This window comes from Cucurbita pepo, chromosome LG14, assembly GCF_002806865.2.
Source record: "Cucurbita pepo subsp. pepo cultivar mu-cu-16 chromosome LG14, ASM280686v2, whole genome shotgun sequence".
Classification (NCBI taxonomy): Eukaryota; Viridiplantae; Streptophyta; class Magnoliopsida; order Cucurbitales; family Cucurbitaceae; genus Cucurbita; species Cucurbita pepo.
Genome location: NC_036651.1, coordinates 223,383 through 246,468, shown reverse-complemented (window position 1 = coordinate 246,468; position 23,086 = coordinate 223,383). Strand labels below are relative to the sequence as shown.

The 23,086-nt window shown below is 36.0% G+C and overlaps 3 protein-coding genes and 1 non-coding gene across 4 annotated transcripts; 2 read left to right on the top strand and 2 right to left on the bottom strand.

The window, feature by feature from the left end:
- Nucleotides 1-87: 87 nt before the first annotated feature.
- LOC111810533 (histone-lysine N-methyltransferase ATX4-like) lies at nucleotides 88-7,171 on the bottom strand. Its single transcript, XM_023697245.1, has 23 exons — nucleotides 5,886-7,171; nucleotides 5,748-5,803; nucleotides 5,438-5,669; nucleotides 5,164-5,292; nucleotides 4,983-5,051; nucleotides 4,818-4,886; nucleotides 4,659-4,750; nucleotides 4,423-4,515; nucleotides 4,164-4,299; nucleotides 3,790-3,892; nucleotides 3,556-3,655; nucleotides 3,234-3,358; nucleotides 2,958-3,103; nucleotides 2,742-2,846; nucleotides 2,325-2,389; nucleotides 2,008-2,215; nucleotides 1,833-1,919; nucleotides 1,676-1,738; nucleotides 1,503-1,592; nucleotides 1,094-1,180; nucleotides 784-858; nucleotides 591-691; nucleotides 88-488 (listed from the first exon to the last, which is right to left on the bottom strand). Exons 1-23 carry the CDS (start codon nucleotides 6,801-6,803, stop codon nucleotides 398-400), a joined length of 3,240 nt encoding a protein of 1,079 aa, XP_023553013.1. The 5' UTR covers nucleotides 6,804-7,171; the 3' UTR covers nucleotides 88-397.
- A 1,777-nt stretch (nucleotides 7,172-8,948) lies between these two features.
- On the bottom strand, nucleotides 8,949-11,183 carry LOC111810531. The gene is made up of 4 exons (XM_023697244.1): nucleotides 10,898-11,183; nucleotides 9,668-10,165; nucleotides 9,397-9,540; nucleotides 8,949-9,272 (listed from the first exon to the last, which is right to left on the bottom strand). The coding sequence occupies exons 1-4, from the start codon at nucleotides 11,000-11,002 to the stop codon at nucleotides 9,159-9,161; spliced, it is 861 nt and encodes a 286-aa protein (XP_023553012.1). The 5' UTR covers nucleotides 11,003-11,183; the 3' UTR covers nucleotides 8,949-9,158.
- Nucleotides 11,184-17,180: 5,997 nt separating this feature from the next.
- Nucleotides 17,181-17,253, top strand: TRNAA-CGC. The gene has a single exon. It is a non-coding gene; the product is annotated as a tRNA-Ala (tRNA).
- Nucleotides 17,254-19,719: 2,466 nt separating this feature from the next.
- On the top strand, nucleotides 19,720-22,401 carry LOC111810530 (probable pectinesterase/pectinesterase inhibitor 34). The gene is made up of 3 exons (XM_023697243.1): nucleotides 19,720-20,838; nucleotides 21,023-21,159; nucleotides 21,641-22,401. Exons 1-3 carry the CDS (start codon nucleotides 19,871-19,873, stop codon nucleotides 22,336-22,338), a joined length of 1,803 nt encoding a protein of 600 aa, XP_023553011.1. The 5' UTR covers nucleotides 19,720-19,870; the 3' UTR covers nucleotides 22,339-22,401.
- Nucleotides 22,402-23,086: the final 685 nt, after the last annotated feature.

Below are 23,086 nucleotides of genomic sequence, written 5' to 3'. Positions count from 1 at the left end.
ATCCTAAAAATCGATGATTTGATCTTCCATTTCTACGTAGCATATACTTGGAGATAACCTTTTTTTTTTATAGATAATTTTGAAACCGAAAAAGAAAAAGAGAATTGTGGAAACAAGAAAGTAGAACACCATGGGTCAACATTGAAGTAACTATTAAGATGGATGGTGAGTCAAAAGAATTTACATGAATGAATGCACTAAACCAGAACCCAGCCGATCAATGTGTAGCCTACCCTTTGTTAAGGTTTAAGGTTTTGAAATAAAATAAAACAGAAGAGTGTGCGTATAAGAACAAACTGAACAACTTTCCTTTTTCCTGTTGGCTGCAGAGAGTGAGTTAGCATCTTTGAGGAGAAACAATGAATGTGATGTGTGTTAAGGTATCCATCCTAATCGCCTAATTCATGAACTTTCGACACTTTCGAGCTTTACATAAACAGGGGACCTTGAATTCATCGGGTTCGTCGGGATCGAACAAATAATCGTACCTGTCCAATCCAAACAATACTTTGATTTAGAATCAATCGTACTCTATCCAAGAGCGAGCATGTGCACGTGTGCATGTATGTGTGTGCGAGAGAGATAGAGACGTTAGCTCTTCGCCAGCGGGGACATTGGCCTTGGCAATGAGCACAATCCGACTTTCTTCGTCGCCCACACTCATGATCCTTGCATAGCAGTTGGGCATACACTGCACAAAGAATTTAGGACACACACACACATGAAACCAAGCATTAACCACTTTATAGCAAAAGTTAATTAAGCTAGACTGCAACAACTTACTGAATGGTTGATCAAGCGTGCTATATTTCCTTTGTCGGTGGCATCGACAACTACTTCTTCACTGATCTTAAAAAGCTGTCAGAAATATCACGAGTCGACAACAGTATAAGTTGATATACTGTCATGAAATTAGTGTACAAATACTTGGGGGTGTTTGAATCACAATTTTGTGTAGTAACCTACATTTGTGAGTCTTCAGATTATGTAAAACTGGATAGAACACTTTACATACAAACTTAGATTTGTGTAATTTATATTTAGTTTGTAAACTCTGGGTAGAGCTTGAAAGGAAGAGTCAACATAAACATACATAGCAGTCTTTTCCTGCCAATCTGTACCGTGCCTCCCTTAGATCGGCAACAGTGCGCCTCACCTGTTCACCACGATATTCAAGAACCTGCAAAAATTTAGAAAACAAATGGTGAACCTCAGTCCAAACATGCATTAAATAGGATTGTTATCATGATTTTTTGGTGGGAGATGGGAGATTCGAACCTCTTAGTTGGAGCATATGTCTTAACTAGTTAAGCTATGCTCAGGGTGACAACCATCTATGCAAAAAGTTTGATATATCTTTCACCTATCTATTAGTTCTTACAATATGATCTCATTGAGCATGCCAATTCACCTCATAAGGAACACATCCTAACCAGAGAAAAATTCACAAAACAGTACATGGGCATAATCTCATTTAGCATCTAATTTATATGGCTCTATACCATTTCTCCTTCTTGAATGTTTCTACGTGCAAAAAGCCCCCATCCATGTATACCAGATCTACCAAAGCATACCCGATCGTTCTCTGTTCTCTGGAATCACACACCCATATGAGAAAGAAAGTCAGATATCAAACAAGGATACTTTCATTTGTGGAGAATGAGAAGGAAATTACCTGTAAGTGGTACAATCGATCCCGAAACGAGGAAAAGATCTTTGGTTCCTCTACCATCGGTAACTGTAATGCAACAAGAGTAAATATCATCTTGTTCTAAGCGGAAGAAGGGGGTCGAAGAACTTCAGCATATACTTAAAATGAGGATGAACTTTACGCTGAATGTATTAAGGCTTTGTAATTCTTGTAAAGGATGATGGCATGGCCCCATCACTTTGTGTATAACGGCTTCGTCTACCGTCCTCTAGTAACAAGAAGAGTATAAAGAGCCAATGTCAGTAACTAGAGCAATCTAACAGCAAGGCAGATATGCAGAACATGGAGTACCTTACCTTCTTCACGCTAGTTGATCTTTTATAAACCTGACACCTTGCAGCAGAAAATGGCTGAAGCTCAGAAGTTTCAGATACTTGTTCTATTTCCTTTGTATTAGATGAAATTAATCTTGAACCACCTCTCTTCTTATTCTGAAGAAGGCTTTTAGTAGAAAATACCCCAAGAGAAGTCTGTATGATAAGAACAGTATCCGGATTGGGAGCCCTAACCCATGGTGAAATGATGAAAAATTACACAAAACGTGATCAGAAACCAAGCTTCATGTAGAAACAACATCATCTTTTTCCTACAATCCCAAATAAGAAAGCAATACCTATGATAAGCACAATAAGATACCATTTTTGTGATTTGTCTACCATTTTTCTCCAGGCAGTGCAACTGCAAAAGCACAAGCAATTTGTTGGATTGGACATCCAGTCTTGCTAAAACATTACACGTGAAAAGGCTAACACTTGTGACGCTATGGATTCGAGGAAGGGGGCGGGGGATTATTGTTTGGAATGGACATCTATCAGGAATTGTTTCAAATATTCGTCCAATTTACAAAACAATAGGAGAAACAATTTATAACTTCAAGTACCGACCACAGCACAGATTCCAAAATAGGCGAAACAGTATAGAGGTAGGTAACGATCAGCGCTGAAGCTCGGTCATATGAAGATTGAAGGGGAACATACCATCAATTTACATGTTACAGAAAAACAACAAGTGGCAGGACAATGAAGAGTACCTCCATGCAATAGCCTGCTCTTGATGCACACATAGCATGGTAGTAAGTAGAGCACTTGCAGCATTGCATGCATGAACCGTGAATTTGCTTACAGATAACACAAATCTGGAATTCATGAAGACGAGTATTTAGTGAAGATTAGGAAAAGTAAAGGAAAAAGGGAAATCTTAGCAGGAACCTCTGCAAAGCACAATTGAAAAACTATAGACATCGAACCTTTACAAAAGAATTTGATGGGATGCACAAGATACCAAGAGCAGGTTCCATTTTCTCATCACTGGCAAACGAGACTTCGGGTCGAAACCAAGCACAGGTAACATGGACCCATAATGTGTCGACATCAGTGGGCTTCAACGCACCCCCTATAGTATAAAAATTATCAGCTACAGGGCAATGATTTAATACTGGAAATAAAAATGTACATGATTTGTGCAGGCAGTTAAAAAATCTAATACAAAACTAGTTTGATCCACAAAATGTAGAAAACAAAACCTTTTACTGGACAAAGGCAACATTCCCGCTTAACATCAGGAGTTTCACACACTTTACAGACCCAAGATGTTAAATCCCGAACATTTCTAGCTCCATAGCATTCTTGATGAACTGCTATCTGACATCTGATACATAAGTTCCCACCAAAGCATCATTGATAATATATTTACAGAAACATATTTGTTTTGAACAAAGAGATCTAAGAAAACACGTTATTTCAGTCGGCAGACACTCGGCCTCAAGGGAAAGTATGGGGCTTTTGACCTGAATTATATTGTATTTGAATACAAGTGATGAGAAAAATAGTCTTTTTTTACAATACCTGTTGCATATAATAATCTTGTTGTAGTCCCAATCTTCAACCCATCTACAGACGGCACATCTCTCTGTTGTCCACTTTGCATAAACAGGTTCATATTTCTCTGAGACAGCAAGAACGGTGAAGTTAGTTTGGGTTATCAATACTTGGTAGGCTACTGTAGCACTACACAAACTATTTTACCCAACAAAGAATATTACATCTCAAAAAGAGGGGCAAATGAAAATTCAGGTATACCCTGCAGAAAAGCGAGCAGCTTTTGCCTTCGCTCATTCGTGGAAGACCGTTTAGGGTGCTTGACAGAAACAACACTTGCATGGTACTCAGCTACTTGCAGCATCTGCAGAGTCAAGTAATATAGCATTCGTTTTAATCTATGAAACAAGATTGTTCAGAACTAAAAATGAAAGCACAATGCACCTACTGGTGAATAAAACTAAGCTTGGACAGAATGAAAATTCATTACAACATACCTCACCTTGTGTGAATTAGAGGGATCAAGTATTACTTATTGTACAGGTATTAATCTGTTACTAAAAGATTATGGTGCCCTGAAAGTCAGAGGAGGGGCCATAAGTAATATGCACGAGTGAAATGAAGATCACACTTACCCATTGTTCTAGGGGCAGCATGGAACCTTTTACCCTCACACTCGTCTTCCAATTCCTTGACTTCGATCCAGTATGTCGTTCCCACTCAATAAGTGCTTGTTTCTCCGTCCCACAAGACCCACATTTGCACACAACTCTGCAAAGAAACAGAAAAGGTGAACTTGCATCATGTGAGTAATAATCAATACCACCTCGAGTTCCTTAACACCTCCTCCCCAACGAAGGAAAAAAAAGGGACTATAGTGAGTCATGAGCTTACAGGTGAAGGCTCGGAAAATAAATGCCTTCCACATCATTGCAGAGCACAGTAACTTTGTTAGCACGAATCATTCCATCATTACTTGTCTTCCCTCTGTGAGAAAAACTAACAATCATCAGAAGCAGAACCTCCCAACTTCAGTATCGCAGAATTAACACACAAACAAAAGGTTGAACCAAGTAATAATCATAACCAAAGATATTTTACGAAAGAAAATAAAAGCTACGTTGAGTTACTTGATATTGGGTCGTGATTTCTCTGAGTCGGATAGTTCAAAATCAAATTTTGCTTTGCATGTAGGGCAGAAGTAATCTGTACTTCCCAGATTCTGAAAGAACCAAATTACTTAGTTGTGGGAAGATCAGAGAGAGAGAGAGAGAGAGAAAGGAACAAACCTTGAAGAGGTTGCCTGAAATTTTGTCACACTCTGCGTGCACCCATACTCTACAACCATCACAACGCACCTATCACACAGAAGGTTTGGATGATAAATTAGACTGTCTTCATCTTGAAGTATATGATAAAACTCAAATCCACAATTTGGCAGCATGTTCACGCACCCAACTACCGCTATCCGAATGATTCCAAATCTTCTTGCAAATGCCGCAATAATGCTTTGAATTCGTTAACTGCAAAAAAGTAAAATTCACTTTTAGCACAGAGAACCGCAAGGTATAAGCTTGAATTTAATGGAAAATTGCTGATAGAAAGTTCAAGCCGAAACAAACTCTTCCTACGAACCCTTGTGCATGATTTACATAAAAATTGAGTTCCAGGAGGTGAAGCTTTCATTTTCTTCACCAATTTTATAGCAAGTGTTTGGCCACATCCCTCACAATGCCGTCCATCTTTCTTCTTTGCATACACTTCCTGTATAGAGTAATTAACTTGTTAAAGTACAACCATAGGGGAGCAAGCAAACTCGATTATTCAATGACCAAAGGAGAAGAAGGTTCAAATTTCTTAAACTAATAGCACACAAAGTATAAGCAACAAGTCTTATATGTGTGTGTACCTTAATGCAACAAGTCCGGTTAGGAGGAGAGTGGCAGTGAGGATCCTGGTTAGAAGCAGTAGCTTCCTGAGTCCCTCGAAAAAGAAATTCATGAGCAATCATATTCCCAGCTGCCATATTAATATCTGCAATCAATTTCTCTGTAAACCCACGTTCTGCCAAAAATGCTTCCTCCATTGCAATCTGGAACTCCTTGGGTTTGCATCTATCCAGTTCTGGCTGTCCTTGGAACCTTGTAAATGAAAACTTTGGCTGAGCACCCATGCATAAATGGAAACGTTGTAACAATAATTGAAGAGTGGAGCTATACCTGTCTATAAAATCCATAAATGGAAAAATCATCTCCCGCCTCACCCATGCATAATCCTGCTCATGATCATTCAAATTTCACACATTCTTCCATTAACAGAAACAAAGAAAGAAACTTCTAATTGTTAGCCATACATACCCTTTGATTTTCGGTCCCCGAATAACCAAAGAACATAATGCAAGCTGCATCTGCAACACAAGCCCTCAGAACTAGTTCAGGTGCCTGAGTTATGGGATCAATGACAATGGCAGGCCAAAAGGGTTCCTTCCTCCCTGCCTTTGCCCAAACAATATCACCTGAATAGAAGTCTTCAGGTCCATATAAACCATCCTTCGGTTTAGTTTGCTTTGGACTTCCATCAACTGGGAACTTCTCATCTTTAACAACAGTCTCGTGTAGGGAGGTTAGTGAACTGCGAGAGCTGGAATACTTCCTAAAGTCGAAATTCTTGAACTCCATACCCGCCGGTTCATCCCCCTCCTCTTCGCACAATGCCGGACACTTGACGAACTTGAAACCCAATTTTTCAGGGTTGTGTGTTTTCTTGGGAGTCCCATTACAAATTTTAGGAGTCTTGAAACTGGATTTATCCTTCTTACATTTGAATTCCTCATCGAGACTGTGATCGCGCATGCTAGTCTTGCTGTCTTTCCTCCAATTCTCAATAACAGAATCGTTAAACCGAGAAGGAAGTACCTGAACCCGTCCTCTCGAAGTCCTCACAAGCGGCGGTCGCGGGGCCTCGGCCGGCCTTTTTTTAGCTTCTCTTGCTAATGATTCCCTGCTAGTCGACTTGGGCTCCATTTTCATGGTGGAACAAGACATCTGGGTACTCCAAGACGCTGTAATTCCCTTGTTTTTGGGGCCGAGAATGTCGTGAAGCTTCAGAGGGATTATTCCAGCCGCAACCTCGCCAAGAAGATTGAGTGGGTAATAACCGTTAAGCTTTCTCTTCTTCCTCGCCGCCGAGCTCTCGTCGACTTGACCGACCGAGTCGGCGAGTTTGCACCTTTTCAGATTCGGCATTTGGGATTTCAGATTGCGTTTGATTATCATTTTGTGTGAATGATTAGCGAATTTCACTTCATAAATCTCCAACCCCTTAATGGCAATTGATGTTTACATTTGTAATAGAAGCCCGACTCGTGAAAGTCGCATAAAACCCTCTTTTCCTCAAATTCGGCGGAGAACAGAGCAATGGAAACAATTGAACAGTGAAAGAGCACTCGAAAATGGCGGGTTGGGGAAGGAAAACCAAAATCAAAGAAGGGAAATTGGTTTGTCCGTAAAGAGAAAGAGAAACCAAATAATCGAATTCCCAGAGCCTGAATGAATGGGGATCTGTTCGACGAAACTCCCCTTTCTCTCTCTCTCTCTCTATAACTGGGTCAGAGCACAGAGCAGAGAGAGAGAGAGAGAGAGAGAGAGAGAGAGAGAGAGAGGGATAATATTTAATAATAAAAACTTCCCAAATACCATTCTAATTCTAAATAAATTATACTCTGTTTCCTTTTGTGTTCTCAAATAATCCTTCCTACACAGAAAAACAAAGAGGGCTGGTGACGAACACGATCTATATGAGGAGAGAGAGAGAGAGCAACAATGATAGAAAGAGAAAGAGGAGTTGGCGGCGTTGGATTATGAATAATGTGATTCATTTTATGTGTTTTGTTGCACCAAAGGGGTCTCTCCCCTGCCTGCCTCCAAGCATTTGCCTTTCTTTTTCTTTTGTCTACTCCAAAGCCACCAAATTGCTTTCCTTTTCTTCAATTCTCTATCATTTTTTAACCAACCATCCATTTCTTTTTGTTTTGATGCAGAGTGAGAAAGGAAAGAGAGAGAGCTATGGTGCTTACCAACTTCATATAAATCTCAAAAGAAACACCGAGTGAATGAACCAAATTTTTCTCAAGTTCGTTACTTTCCTAGTTTCATGGATTGAATGAATTGTGGGTCAGTTTCAAAATCCTTTCGAAGGGCTTGGTTTGAGAATGTTCCTCCAATAATTTAAGAACTTGCCATAGCAGATAGACGCAGGAAGTTCGTGGTCTGTGCAAGTCAATGGGTTGGTGAAATGGTGTGTTGTGTGTTTGATGCTGGCATTTGGCAATAGGGGGACGGATACTCTGGATTCAAGAGATGGAAATAAGAATTTCCCACCATTTTCTTGGAGGGGTAGTTTGGTACTTTTGGTGTTTATGAACCCACCCCCTTAAAAGAGTTGACCCTTGAAAGGAAAGAATATTTGCCCCTCTCTCTCTCTCTCTCTCTCTCTCGCTCTCTCTCTCTCTCTTCGCCTGTTTTTCAAAGATCATAATTTGGTAAAAGAGTTGGAAGCAAGGAGGTTAAATTTCTGAAGCTCCCAACTGTTCCATCTTAGTTTCAGATATGCAGAGCAGAGAGCAGCGACAAAGGACAGACTCAGAGAATGAAAATCAAGGAGGTTAAATTTGTGTTGTTTTCTTGGAAATCCAGAGACCCTTCGACAAAAGTACCAAACTATCAAGTCTCTGTCTCTCAATCATGAAGTGGAGGGAGATCTTGATGGGTATCTCCACAACCTTGTCACTCCAACCATCAAGTCTCTGTCTCTCAATCCTGCTTCAATCTCACCTTTCAATCTCAATCTCACCTCTCGAGATAGATTCTTTACTTATAAATTTATAATCATTTTTTAAATGAGTAACTCCCTCCCAACAATCTTCAAACATTTCTCTCTCTAAAATGTGTTCAAGTCCGTAAAGAGAATGAGCAGAAGGAAGAAATACAAAGATTGTCTCCCAATTCAAGCAAGGAACAAATCTTGGAAGTAACCAACCAGTTCTGCAGTATTTTAGCATCTGAACCACAAAGCATTGAGCAGGGTAGGAAAAGAAGCATCTTATAAGTTGTATGCAGCAAATGTCAAGGACCCCAAGAACCATCTATGAAATCCACGAAGGTGTTTTTGAAGCCATGGCAGATTTCTCCGAGCTACATCCTTTCCTGCTATGAAACTAAAGAAGAAGACTAGAGGGAACCAGCTGGCTCTGTTCATGTCTAATCTTATGCTGCTCTCTGGTAAAATGATCCAGAAAAGAAGTCATTTAAAGAAAGATTGGATGAATTTGTGAGACTCTAGTGCCCAGTCAATGAATTACAGTCACTTGGCATTTAGGCTAAGCCCATTCTATCAGTCAGCACGACGCCCATCTCACAAAGTTAATAAACAAAGTAGAAGAGCTTTTATTTCCTATTTTATTCAACGGATACAGTATGTACAAATCTAGCCAACCATTGTAGTCTGTTGAAGATACTAACACAAATCATAGACGACAAAACACCTTTATTTCCCAGGCTTCTGCTAATCTCTCCCACCCACTCATCACAACTACCTTTTCATTCCTAGATTACTTTTTTACTTTCATTTCTTCATAGGACAAGCATTGAGATTGAGCTACTGCCTTTAACTTCAGATTCGTCGGTCTTCGCAAACCGTCCGCGTATCCTAGATTGACTGTCTGCAAGAGCCTTCCTGCAAGCATACTGAAAACCAGAGCATACAATGAATTTTGAAGAATTCACAAAGTTTAGAACTGTATGTGCCAGAATATGTGGAGTACATGCAAAAACAGGCATAGTGGGAGTGCTTCACAGGGTTGTTGTTTACCTTGATCTTTCTCCCAAAATTCCTCTTTGTCCTCTTATTCCTGTATCGGGAAAGCTTTTCTAGGCGTTCCTCACTGGTGCAATTGCTGAACACAGGGCGGTGGAGGGGGGAATGGATCATGCCTATCTTGTCACTGCCGAGTGTCTGCCAAACAAATCCAAATATTAAACATCTACCATTGTTGTATATGAAGTTTCCTTATGCACGCAACAAATGGATTGTTTAAGGAGAAGATGATCGAAAATCAGATTACAAGATGCATAGACCTAACCTTAATATCTCCTTCACTAAATGCCCTCCTCATACCGTAAACAGAACTGAAGTCCATGTCTGGGAAATCTATAAAACATGGTTTGATGGTAGGTCCTTGCACCAAATCCATCGAGTTCAAGCACCCGAAGCTGGAACTTTTCTGGATTGAGGCATCAGGGAATGGCTTGTTTTCTGGAATTGGATTGTCTTCTGGGTTCAGAACTGGAATTTCAATGTTCAGGACATCAGGCAGTGGTCTTTCTAGAGCTGCTTTTTCCAAAAGATCCATTTCACACTCATAGTAGACCTCATTTAAGAGCTGGTCATTTTGAAGCGATTGGAAGTCTGCAACTTCTAGTCCTTCTGGAGAGATGACTTCTTCAGCACAAGATATCATTGAAATGGCTGCCATCACAGGATCAAGACCCATGAAAGTTTCTTCAACAAATGGTTGTGGTTGTGGGGCTTCAAAGAGATCTCCTTCACCACCCATATCATATTCACAGATGGTGGATATCTGCATTATATTTGAAACACGTTCATAAATTTAAGATCCACAGAATTCTAACCGCAGGGCTTATAGATAACAGAATATGAGGTTTAGCAAGTGTAAATCGATCAAATTTGGGCCTGATTTAGTTTTATTCTCTTTGAAGCATTTTCACAAACAGCAGGAGTGCAAATGCGGTTAGAAAGTAAGATCCCAGCAAGTAGTTTAGACAACAGAATGGGACAGAAAATGGAAGAATGACTGTGTAGAACACGAAACCCCAAGAGTGAAAAAGAAGAGTTTGAAGCCCATTATGTTCCTTTTCTATTTATACCCATATTTGTTTTTGACATCCAGCATGTAAAGCAGAAGCATCACATAGCCATTACAAAATGTTGTTGACGAAAGCAAAAAGTGAGAAAAAGAATTCCCTTATCGCCCTTCTTTTCACATTCATTCCACTCATGCACCATTTTGCACATCACAAAACATGTCTCCCAAAGGTTTCCCCCACCTTCTTTCCTACTAACCAAATTAACACAAGTTTTCCATGAAACCTAGTTTTCAATAAAAAGCAGAGCAGAACTAATATCCATGGAAAAGTGCAAAATGAACAGCACCCAATACCCAAAACTGAAAAATCTGAGCAAATCAGCTTAAAAAAATGAATCCAAACCAGGCGCAAAGAAAATGCAGAGCATACAACCGAGAAAGAGCAATAAGCAAGAACAGAGAGATGGAGGAAAGTAGTAGTAGTACCATTGGAGAAGAACATGGCTGCTGGGTTTTGCAAAACTCCTCGAGCTGTTGGACCTGAGAGAAGTTCTGGAAGTGAGGAAACAAAACCCCATTATCCGCGAACATTTTTGCTTACACAATGAAACCGGAATGGAAGAAAATCGCTTCGAATGTTTTTTCAGAAGAGAAACAGAGTAGCCAATAACAGAGCAGCCAAGAAAAGGTATAAAGAGAAAGAATGAATCATGATTGGGTTTGTTTTGGAGGTGAGAAAGAGTGGAATTTATACTTGTATTTCAATGGAAGATGTTAATTTGGAGACTAAATTGATGATGATGATGATGTAATTGATGTTTCAACACAATACAATAAGGACAACAAATAAAAAAAAAAAAAAAAAAAAAAATAATTTCCATTATGCAAGTCCCCATTGCCCCTCATCATCTTAATTTTTAAATATTTCTTTTTTGCGAAATTTTGTTTTTTCTTAATTGAATAAAGTAACTGAAATGATTCCCAATGCAAATATAGAAAAAAACAATACAACATCTTGGGAGAGAGTTTATAATTCCAAATTTTGTATTTCAATACCATTTTTTTGACGTATGTATAATTATTTTTCATTTTTTTTTTAAAAAAAAGTCAGAATTCATCGTATATTTTATTAATAGTTAATAATGCTACGAGGACAAATACATTTAATTGTGACTCAATAATTTAACTTAGATTTAATTGTAATTTTGGTTTCTCGTCAATTCAGACTGCCATCGCCACTATTCACCGTCCATCACCTCTGATGGCCTCCATCATCGCCATTAACGATGCTTTTCTTTTCCTTTCCCGTCTTCCTCTCTTCCCACATTTGAATTTTTTAAAAATAATAATACAGAAGAACTTCTCGAATTTTTATTAGTAATCGAAGTAAATCCAAAATTAAAGGATTAAATTGCTATATTAAAAAATTAGTCCCAATATATAAAAATATATAATTCTAAAAATACTTGTATTTTTTGTGCATAGTTTGGATAATATGTGTTTTTAAACCCAAAAGAAAAAAAATGGAAAATAAAATTCTTGGAATTAACTGAAGGTGAGTTGCGCACAACCAATAGAATATGGGTCCAATGGCAATATATTCACGCGCTGTTGAGGCGCGTGGGCATTTCCCATCGTATTGTTTTTAGTTCCACTGTCTATTTTTAATTATGTGCTATATTTTTGGCAATTACCTTTTTTTTATTATTATTCACTTTTTACGTATTATATTGTAATTTAACTTAATTTCACCATTATTCCCACCTTCATTTGTTTTTCCTTTTAAACAATTAAGAATCACTTATATATATAAAAAAAAAAAATCCATAGAAATAAATAAAAATAAAAATTTCATCAATGAGTAGATAACTTTTTTTTTTTTTTGTTAGACGAGAATTAAATCACTAAAAATATAATATGAGGTTGGATAATTTAGTTAATCAACCTCTTGTATTATGAGAAATATTATAAACAACGAGGCAAATGATGTGAAAGAACTCGATATGATTCCTCCCACTATTGGAAAACAAGTGTATTATTGGTGATGAAACCCAAATTATATAGGTAACGCTTTCAAGTTTGGAGGCCCACCATCGTACCTTGCAAATTAATACGACCTTTTTGAATAAAATTAATTTGATACTAAAAAAGAGTTCATTGGATTCCATTAATTATATTAAAATTTAAAAATTATTTTAGAGAAACGGGAAAGAAAAAGAAAAGAAAGAAGTAAGTGTTGATTTATTTTATAATAAAAATGAATATGATGGAAAGAGATAGACAAAATGCATAAGTTATTGATAGAGAATGTTTCTAGAAATAGAAAGTTTGGTATAGTATACCCATAATTAACATTTAATAGTTGTTGGGAATATCATTTCTTTCTTATTATAACCCATTAAACAATTTTGTGTGTTTCCACATAAAAAAGAAACACCATGGATCATATATAATTGAGTAGTTTGGCTTACAAAATCCCATTTTGTTTGAAGGGTTTATTATATAATTGTGTATGTATGTAAAAAATAATAATTGAAGGGTTTATTATATAATTGTGTATGTATGTAAAAAATAATAATTGAAGGGTTTATTATATAATTGTGTATGTATGTAAAAATAAAAAATAATAATAATAAATGAAGTATAAGGAAAAAGAGATGAATAATTAAAAATTCTATGCTCCCAATTTGATATTCAAATTCTGTTTGGAAATGCCCAATTCATCCATATTTGTGCATTTTTGGATTTTCACGGTATGGGTTTCAGGTGTCCTTTCTTTTCTTTTCTTTTCTTTTCTTTTCTTTTCTTTTCTTTTCTTTTAATAAAATTCAAAATTCAAAATCAAAATTTTCTTCCTTATCTTCACTCATGTTCTAGTGGCTACGCTACTTTCCTTATTTCAATAATGATAAGGAATAATCAAATATATACACATTTAATTATTAGATTTTGCTTCATTATTTAAGAATTTGTTTAATTTAATTATAATAATTAAATTAAAAAATGGTGGCAGGGAATAATATGTGAGATGGGGCTGTAAAGTAGGGGAAAAAAAGGTGAAAAGGGCTGAATCCAAAATGCTTAATAAACAAGTAAGAGTTGTGTGAGGAATGGATTACAAAAGTGATTCCTTTGGTTTGGCCAATCAAGAAAATGGAAAATGTTGAGTTTCTATATTCGGAAATTCAAACTCTTTAGAACCCAGAAATCTTCCCAAGATAATATATTTTAACCCATTGAATTATATACCTTTTGATTTGAAGTCACCATAAGAGACAATTCCACTCTCACTTTCTATCTATACCCACCAACAATTTTGTGACACATGGAAGGATTTATTTTAGTAACAGTGTAGGATGAAGTTTGTAGGTAAGTTGAGTGGAAAAGGAGATGGGAGTTCAAACAAATGCGTTTGATTTCCACTTTGGAAACGCAAGGAGAGGTGCCACCAAGCCATTGGATGGAGAGGCCCATCCAACAGCTTGCGAGAGGTCTAATCTAAGCTTGTCGAAAGAAACAGCACAAATAACAACAATAAGGCTTCCAGCCGGCGGAGAGGAATGGGCGAATGGTGTTGTATGGCGGGACAACATGACCCTATCCAACAATACGATACGATACAATACAAACGCAGCACTCACTCTACTAAACACCTCATTCCCCCTTCCCTCTAACCCTCACCCTCTGCTCCTATCACCATGCATGCCTCCCTTGTGTGTCACCCAAACATACACCCTTTTACTTTCAACCATCCTCGCTTCAAATTAGACCTACCTACGTAATATTATTTAGAATATTGTTTATGTTTATTAACGTACAAGTTTATTTTTTTGTATGTCATATGATTCTGCTTCCAACTTGGTTAAAAAGTGATAAGACCTTTTGAATTAAATCAAGATTAAAATGAATACTATTACTTATTCCATTACAATTCACTGTGGGATGGGACTTTGAATCTTGGACACGAGGAGAAGCCACCGTTGATTTTTTTTTATTTTTTTAAGTTTGTGATTATGTGCATGTGTCTTACTTTCATTGAAAGCTGCACATTATATATATATATATATATTATATTATATTATATTATATTATATTTTTTTCGCTATGTTCTAGATTATTTATATTAAAAAAGTAATATAATATGTTGGTGTTAAAATTATGTGTTTGAGAGTGATTTTAAAATGATTAAAAATTATTTATTATCTTCAAATTTAATATAAAAAAAATTATATCATCAAATTTGGTTTGGAATTGTTAAAAATATGTTTTTAGAGTAATTTTAAAATGGTCGTTTAAATCAAAATTTTGAAGAAAATAATTATTAATTTAAAGCTCAACGCGTGGATGGTAAACAGTGGGTGAATTTTATATCAAATTATTTATTTTCAGTCCATCAAAATGAGCTTCTTTTATGCTTTAAATTTAGAAAGGAGTAGAAATGATTATAATGATAAACATGAAGATTATTTTGCCCCCACTTAACATTAATTAGTAATTACCCCTTCTTGCTTCTAAAACCCTACTGATTTTATTACTTTGGAGATCAGATGGGGTTTAGTAAAATTAATTGAAACCTCAAAATTAAGATAATATTTTTTTTTTAATTAAATCTCAAATTTATAATTTTATTATTTGTTTTGGTCGCGTCTTACACGAGTATTTTTTTGTAAAATGTTACGGGCATACTTGTGATAATAATCTTTAGTTGAAGAAGTTGGGTTGTGTAAATAAGGTTTTTTTTTTTTTTCTTTTTTGTATGTTTGCTCTTTTGAGGAATGTTAGGACAAAATGCAACATGCTTGTTGATAAGGAGGAAATATTCATTATTATTATTTTATTCTATACTTTTTCCCTCCCGATTAATTGAGACCTTTAGATCACAGCGGGGTGCAATTATTTGTGTGTGTAACTAATGCTTTAATTGATTACCCATGTCACTCAAATAATTTCACATAAAAGACAACATTTTAATAAAGCATTAAACTTCTATTTTATATAAAAAAGCATCATAGTTGGATTGGGTAACATTGCTAAAACGCTAAATACGCCCCCTTTTCTGGACCTTCTTCTCATCGAGCTAACTAAAGGGCCAGGCCCATTTCCACATATTTACAAAAATATTAAATTTATTAATTTATAACCCACAACATCAAAGGGGGTGTAGCTCATATGGTAGAGCGCTCGCTTCGCATGCNTTTTTCGCTATGTTCTAGATTATTTATATTAAAAAAGTAATATAATATGTTGGTGTTAAAATTATGTGTTTGAGAGTGATTTTAAAATGATTAAAAATTATTTATTATCTTCAAATTTAATATAAAAAAAATTATATCATCAAATTTGGTTTGGAATTGTTAAAAATATGTTTTTAGAGTAATTTTAAAATGGTCGTTTAAATCATTTTAAAATCTTAATTACTTGTAAATGAAATAATAATAATATTATTATTATAATAAAAGGTGGTGCATAAATAGCCAAATCAAAGGGTCCAATCAAACAATTCCAAATGACATTACTCAAAAAGTTAAAATGAAATGAAAATAGATACATAAAATCCAAGACAGGATTAGGGCTTTTAGAAAAATAATAATATTTTTTAGTGCAGTAGTTATTGAATCATGATAAAAAAAAAAAAAAAAAAAAAAAAAAAAAAAAAAAAAAAAAAAAANTTAATACAAATTTGGAATATCTTTCATGATTAAAGTGAGATGGAGGAAGCAGTCAAATAATCTCATATCCCATACATAATTTTAACGGCTAATATAAGATATAGAAGGGGACAATGATTTCATGCATCTTATATTTTCATAAGTTATTTCATTGATTTAACTGTCAAAATCCACACTTTATAAAGTATGAAAGGACAAAATAATCGTGTACCCAACTTGGTTGCACTTATATTTCCAAACAAGAGCCAATTTTGAAGAAAATAATTATTAATTTAAAGCTCAACGCGTGGATGGTAAACAGTGGGTGAATTTTATATCAAATTATTTATTTTCAGTCCATCAAAATGAGCTTCTTTTATGCTTTAAATTTAGAAAGGAGTAGAAATGATTATAATGATAAACATGAAGATTATTTTGCCCCCACTTAACATTAATTAGTAATTACCCCTTCTTGCTTCTAAAACCCTACTGATTTTATTACTTTGGAGATCAGATGGGGTTTAGTAAAATTAATTGAAACCTCAAAATTAAGATAATATTTTTTTTTTAATTAAATCTCAAATTTATAATTTTATTATTTGTTTTGGTCGCGTCTTACACGAGTATTTTTTTGTAAAATGTTACGGGCATACTTGTGATAATAATCTTTAGTTGAAGAAGTTGGGTTGTGTAAATAAGGTTTTTTTTTTTTTTCTTTTTTGTATGTTTGCTCTTTTGAGGAATGTTAGGACAAAATGCAACATGCTTGTTGATAAGGAGGAAATATTCATTATTATTATTTTATTCTATACTTTTTCCCTCCCGATTAATTGAGACCTTTAGATCACAGCGGGGTGCAATTATTTGTGTGTGTAACTAATGCTTTAATTGATTACCCATGTCACTCAAATAATTTCACATAAAAGACAACATTTTAATAAAGCATTAAACTTCTATTTTATATAAAAAAGCATCATAGTTGGATTGGGTAACATTGCTAAAACGCTAAATACGCCCCCTTTTCTGGACCTTCTTCTCATCGAGCTAACTAAAGGGCCAGGCCCATTTCCACATATTTACAAAAATATTAAATTTATTAATTTATAACCCACAACATCAAAGGGGGTGTAGCTCATATGGTAGAGCGCTCGCTTCGCATGCGAGAGGCACGGGGTTCGATTCCCCGCACCTCCAATATAATACAGTTTTTCTTTGTTGGTAGGAAGACTGTTCGAGTGGACCGCCATCGCCTTCTTAATTTTGGACCGGACCGGACCGATCGCTGACTTGGTTCTGCGGTGCTTACCACACACTGTTATAGAAGGCTTGTTTGGATGTGGGTGTGGATGAGCAGCCCTTGGCAGTCCCTTTAATCACGCCCATTTGCCACATGCTCTCCCTTCATTTTTGTTTTCCTAATTTTAATAAAACATATGGTTGGAGGAGGAAGAAGCAAAAGAGAAAAATGTATGGGGATGAGATTGGTGGGTTTGGTTATTTGTCCCCCAACACAAGGAACCAACCACATGCCTCCATTAATAACTAATTTAATTTTCTTTTAAGGTCAATTCTTTTTTCTTATGTTTCACTTCCTTTTATCTCTCATCATTTCAATTAATTAAATATTAGTTCATATTAAATGTAATTCCATGCTATGTCTTGCTTAATACAATGATTACTTGGTGCTTAAAAGCTTTATTATTATCATTATTTAATATAATTAACCATTTTAAGTATCTATTTTGAATCAAAGGGTTGAAATTGTGTAATAAGTAAACTAAGAAAACATTATCAACCAATTATATTTGAATGTTTTATTAAAAAAAAGGAAAAATATATATATTGGTGAGGCATCTTTAATAACGCTGGCATGTGCCATGTTTTTCCACAAATCTACAAAGACATAGGTCCTACCCTCCCACCATTATTCAACAATCAATATGTTTAGAATTAATATGTTGTACCATCATAAAATTCAAAAAATATGTACATTTATTGCATCAAAGCGCGTTATGTTTTTATAACTCTAATAATCCATAATCAATATTAATTCAAATATGTTTTTTTTTTTTTTTTAATAAATGACGTCCTAAACTTTGAAAATATTATATAAATTTATAAATTATTTTCTAATGTTGTTCTTTTCAATGGCCTTTTTAGTGATTGTATTATAGCTTCACAAAATAAAGAGTAGTTATATTTTTTTTTTCTCTCTCTCTCTCTCTCTGCTAATTTTTATATTTATTAGTGGGAAAAATAATAATTGTTTGCAAAACCATTGGAGATATATGAATATAAATATGAAAAATTAAATAATAGGATGATATTCCATTTGGATAAGAGTGTCGGTGGATTCGGCTTCGACCCAACTTTTTGTTTATTTATTTATTTTTTACTTTGGAGTGACGAACATATTTCATCATTGTTTTGTAATGAAACACTTAATAAAATGGAGGAATTAATAATTGTAATTAATTTGAGTGAAATTAATGAGAGTCTCTCATCTTTATTATCGTTTTAATTTCGCTAACCAGTTTAGATTTAGATTATTATGATTATTTAAAAAGGGCGAGTTATGCTATTATATACATAGAGAGATTTTCCCTTGCCTTTTAAGCTTTATTTAAAAGAATCTATATATAAATATAAATATGGAACAACTCCCTTTGTCCACCACAAAGAATGTCACCTTTAATTTTTTTACATTTATTACAATTTCACCCACCTTAATTATTTTTTATTTTTCTTTTGTAAAGATTATTTGAAACCTTTTATTCCCCTGACATGGTATAAAAGAAGAGTATATAAATGAATCGACACTACAATCTGGATTCTCAAGACATAAAGTTATAGTTAAAAAATATTTAAAATAGTTGACAGTTCATTCCTAGGTTCTTTTTTTAATGGTCCAATGTCAATACGAAAGTAAGTAAAAACATTTTATTTTGAATTCTTATCGAGAAAGTCATATAGTATTCTTCATAATATCATAAAAATATATTGCTTAAACAATTGGTTTGGAAAGATGAAGTATTTTGATAAGAAAAAAAAAGGTAAAGAATGAGAAAAGAAAAAAAAGGTAAGAAAAGGAATAAATGGAATAGAATTTTGAATTTGGATGGTTTGGAAACAACAACAAGTTTCTTTGCCATTAAGCTTCTGATATGAAAATAGAGTTAGATATAGATTTGATGTGGAATTAATTTAGAGCATTTTGATGCCCATATTCTTCATAATTAACTTTATAATATAAAGTCCACTTTCATCGATACCCACTAATCAAAATCCTCCCTTTCTTCTGAGGGTACCAAATAACTAACACCAAATAAAGTTATATGAAGTGGAATATAAAGTGTTGTACTAAAGATATGGAATAAAAGGACTGCTTTTTACACTCAATACATACATACATACATTCTAATGAGATCATACTCAATCATCTTATTATTATTAATTAATATCTTCAAATTAAACCAGAAATATATTGTTGAATTAATACCCAAAAAAAAAAAAAAAAAAAAAAAAAAAAAAAAAAAAAAAAAAAAAANAAAAAAAAAAAAAAAAAAAAAAAACATTAGGTACTCAAACCCAGTAGCTGAATTAGAAGCAGGAGTAAGAGGAAAGGTGTTTGTTTTAAGAAGAAATAACGCAACACAGTGGGGGCACAGTGTGGAGTAGCCGCCACCTAATTCTCCCTTCAAAATCTCTCTCATTTCATATATATTTATTTACTCGAAACAACCTCAACCCACCTCTGTCCTTTACCCTCTCCTCTCTGTCTGCTTCTCTATCCTCTCCACTCCTCTCCACAATGGGATACGGCAGGCTCAACGAAACCGACCCTGGCGGCACTTCCTCTGACGCACCTTCCCACCTCTCCCACCATGCCGCTTCTCCCAACCCACGGAGAAGGCGGCTTCTCCTTATCTCCCTCCTCTCTCTCATTCTCATCGTCACTGCCGCTGTCTCTGCCACGTTTCTCGTCGGCCTCCGAACCGCCTCCTCGGTCCGATCCGACCCCAATCTCCCTCGGAAACCGACTCAGGCCATTTCCAAGGCCTGCAGCCGAACTCGCTTCCCGACTCTCTGTGTCAACTCGCTCCTCGATTTCCCTGGATCTCTGAACGCCAATGAACAGGATCTCGTCCACATTTCCTTTAACATCACTCTCCAGCATCTCAACAAAGCCCTCTACTTCTCCTCTGAAATCTCCTCTCTGCAAATGGATCTTCGCGTACGCTCCGCCTACGATGCCTGTGTTGAACTCCTCGACGACTCTGTCGACGCCCTTACCCGCTCCTTGCAGTCCGTCGCGCCCTCTTCCTCTAACGGCGGCCCTCAACGCCTTGGCTCCTCCGATGACGTCATCACCTGGCTCAGCGCTGCCCTTACCAATCAAGACACATGTACGGACGGATTCTCCCAACTCTCCGGCTCTGTCAAAGACCAAATGGCCGATAAACTCCACAATTTGTCCGAACTCGTCAGCAATTGCTTGGCCCTGTTTTCCGGCAGTGTAACGAGCGATTTCTCCGGAGTGCCGATTCAGAACAAGCGCCGGTTGATGAACGCCGGCGACGACGAGGATACTTCCGGTAACTTCCCCGGCTGGATGAGTCGGAGAGAGAGGAGGTTACTGACGTTGCCGGTGGGGGCGTTACAGGCCGATATTGTGGTTTCTCAGAACGGAAGCGGAACGGTGAAGACGATCGCGGAAGCGATCAAAAAGGCGCCGCAGTACAGTAACAGAAGGACGATCATATACGTGATGGCAGGAAGGTAATTTATTAATTTCGTTGTTTTGATTTATTTTATTTATTTTAACCGAACCGCGTTTCGTTTGACTTGTCACTTGCGTGTCAATATCGTGAACTGTTTTCACGTGATTTCGAAAAAGCATGCTCCATACGAATTTGGCTCACGGTGGATTTACGGAAATACCCTTGTTCGTCCTTTCTGGCAGGTACGAAGAGAAAAATCTGAAGGTGGGGAGGAAGAAATGGAACCTGATGTTTGTTGGGGATGGCAAGGGTAAAACTGTCATTTCCGGTGGTAAGAGCATCTTTGACAACGTCACAACCTTTCACACGGCGTCGTTTGGTAATAAATCTATTAATCTTACTTTCATTTATTTATTTATTTATTTATTACACTTACTTCCTCTCTTTAAGTTTTAATTTTTAATTTTTTGACCATAATAATTTAAGAGGTCAGAATAATTCCTTGTTAAAATTATATAAAAAAAAAAACACCCCACGTGCTAATACAGCCTTCATTGTACTCGCACGTGCCGTCTCGTAATCGTGTTCTTCCTTTTGTGAGATTTTCCCAAACTACCCTTCTATAATTGCCTCAATTAGTGTCTATATTTTGAAAAAGAAAATAAGTTGTCTGGGCAACAAGTGGTGGTCAGAGTCATTTGCCACAATTTCCCAATTATTTATCTCACTAATCATATATATACATAGAGTTATAATTCCCACTTTAAATTAATCCGTCTTTTTGTCCATTGTCAGTAATTTATTATTCTTCTCAAATATGGATTTTTTTTTTTGTTAAAAACAAATTCTTGTGATCACAGCGGCCACAGGCGCTGGTATAATCTTAAGGGACATGACATTTGAGAATTGGGCGGGGCCTGGCCGGCACCAGGCAGTTGCACTTCGAGTTGGTGGCGACCACGCCGTGGTGTACCGCTGTAACATAATTGGCTATCAAGACACTCTCTACGTCCATTCCAACCGTCAGTTCTACCGGGAGTGCGACATTTATGGGACGGTGGATTTCATCTTCGGGAATGCGGCGGTGGTGTTTCAGAACTGCAGCATCTACGCCCGAAAGGCAATGGACCTTCAAAAGAACACAATCACGGCCCAAAACCGGAAGGATCCCAATCAGAACACTGGAATTTCCATCCATGCGTGTCGGATTTTGGCCGCCTCCGATCTGGCGTCGTCCAATAGCAGCAACCCGACCTATTTGGGGCGTCCCTGGAAATTATACTCCAGAGTCGTGTTCATGCTATCGTACATAGGGAGCCACGTGCACCCACGCGGTTGGCTGGAGTGGAATGCCACGTTTGCGCTGGACACGCTGTATTATGGGGAGTATATGAATTACGGACCGGGTGGGGCGGTGGGCCAAAGGGTGACATGGCCTGGGTATCGGGTCATAACTTCCACGGTGGAGGCGAGTAAGTTCACGGTGGCGCAGTTCATTTACGGCTCGTCGTGGTTGCCGTCCACGGGAGTTGCATTCCTGGGAGGGTTAAATGTGTAATTTGGGTAATTGTATTATATAAGGTGGTAATAAAGAAAGAAGAAAAAAAAAAAAAAAAAAAAAGGTTGGNAAAAAAAAAAGTTGGTAAACCGCAAGGGGGGAAAAAGTGTCGGCATAAAATACGATATAATTAATAGTGGAGTTTTCTTTTTTCCATTTTTTAGTGAATGTATGGGTAATAATAATATATGTTTCATTCTTTTTTCCTCTGAAATTGTATTGTAACTCAATATTATCTGATTTTTTATGATATTAATAACGCATTAATATTTTGCAATCTTTCTATATTTATATTAGTAGATTAATGTTTCTTTTTATATAATTAGAAATTAGATAGTAAATAATGTGAAAAAGTAAGTTGTTAAATTATTTTAATTTTGATTAAAAGTTTCACTTCTCTGAGGTTTAGTTAATTAATTTGAAAAGGTAAAGAGTAAGAAAGTAATGTTTTTATGTAATTTTATAACAAACTGTTCATTGCACAATCATCTAAATAGAAAGCTGAAAAATAAAAAATAATTTATAAAGAGGCAGGTGGGGTAATAAAAGAGAGGAAAGAATAAAGAAAAGAAAATGAGGTGGGCGAGGTGCATGAGAGGAAAATAATAGTAGAAATAGTAATAGTAATGATAATAAATAATAATAAATGGAAAATTGAAGAGAGAGTGAAGAAGAGGGGGCGGTGGGAATAATTATGAAAAGGAAAAAAAGAAAAAAAAAGAAAAAAAGAAAAAGAAAATAGAAAGGG

What these genes read in the sequence shown, in the direction of transcription:
- LOC111810533 (XM_023697245.1), bottom strand. Translation starts at nt 6,803, where the DNA reads ATGATAATCAAACGCAATCTGAAATCCCAAATGCCGAATCTGAAAAGG. An exon ending in CGGGGACCGAAAATCAAAGG is followed by an intron (nt 5,804 to 5,885) that starts GTATGTATGGCT and finishes GATCATGAGCAG; the next exon opens with GATTATGCATGGGTGAGGCG. An exon ending in TTTATGGATTTTATAGACAG is followed by an intron (nt 5,670 to 5,747) that starts GTATAGCTCCAC and finishes TTCATTTACAAG; the next exon opens with GTTCCAAGGACAGCCAGAAC.
- LOC111810531 (XM_023697244.1), bottom strand. Translation starts at nt 11,002, where the DNA reads ATGTTCGCGGATAATGGGGTTTTGTTTCCTCACTTCCAGAACTTCTCT. An exon ending in AGCCATGTTCTTCTCCAATG is followed by an intron (nt 10,166 to 10,897) that starts GTACTACTACTA and finishes AATATAATGCAG; the next exon opens with ATATCCACCATCTGTGAATA. An exon ending in ATTTTGGGAGAAAGATCAAG is followed by an intron (nt 9,273 to 9,396) that starts GTAAACAACAAC and finishes TCTGGTTTTCAG; the next exon opens with TATGCTTGCAGGAAGGCTCT.
- LOC111810530 (XM_023697243.1), top strand. Translation starts at nt 19,871, where the DNA reads ATGGGATACGGCAGGCTCAACGAAACCGACCCTGGCGGCACTTCCTCT. An exon ending in ATATACGTGATGGCAGGAAG is followed by an intron (nt 20,839 to 21,022) that starts GTAATTTATTAA and finishes CCTTTCTGGCAG; the next exon opens with GTACGAAGAGAAAAATCTGA. An exon ending in CTTTCACACGGCGTCGTTTG is followed by an intron (nt 21,160 to 21,640) that starts GTAATAAATCTA and finishes TTGTGATCACAG; the next exon opens with CGGCCACAGGCGCTGGTATA.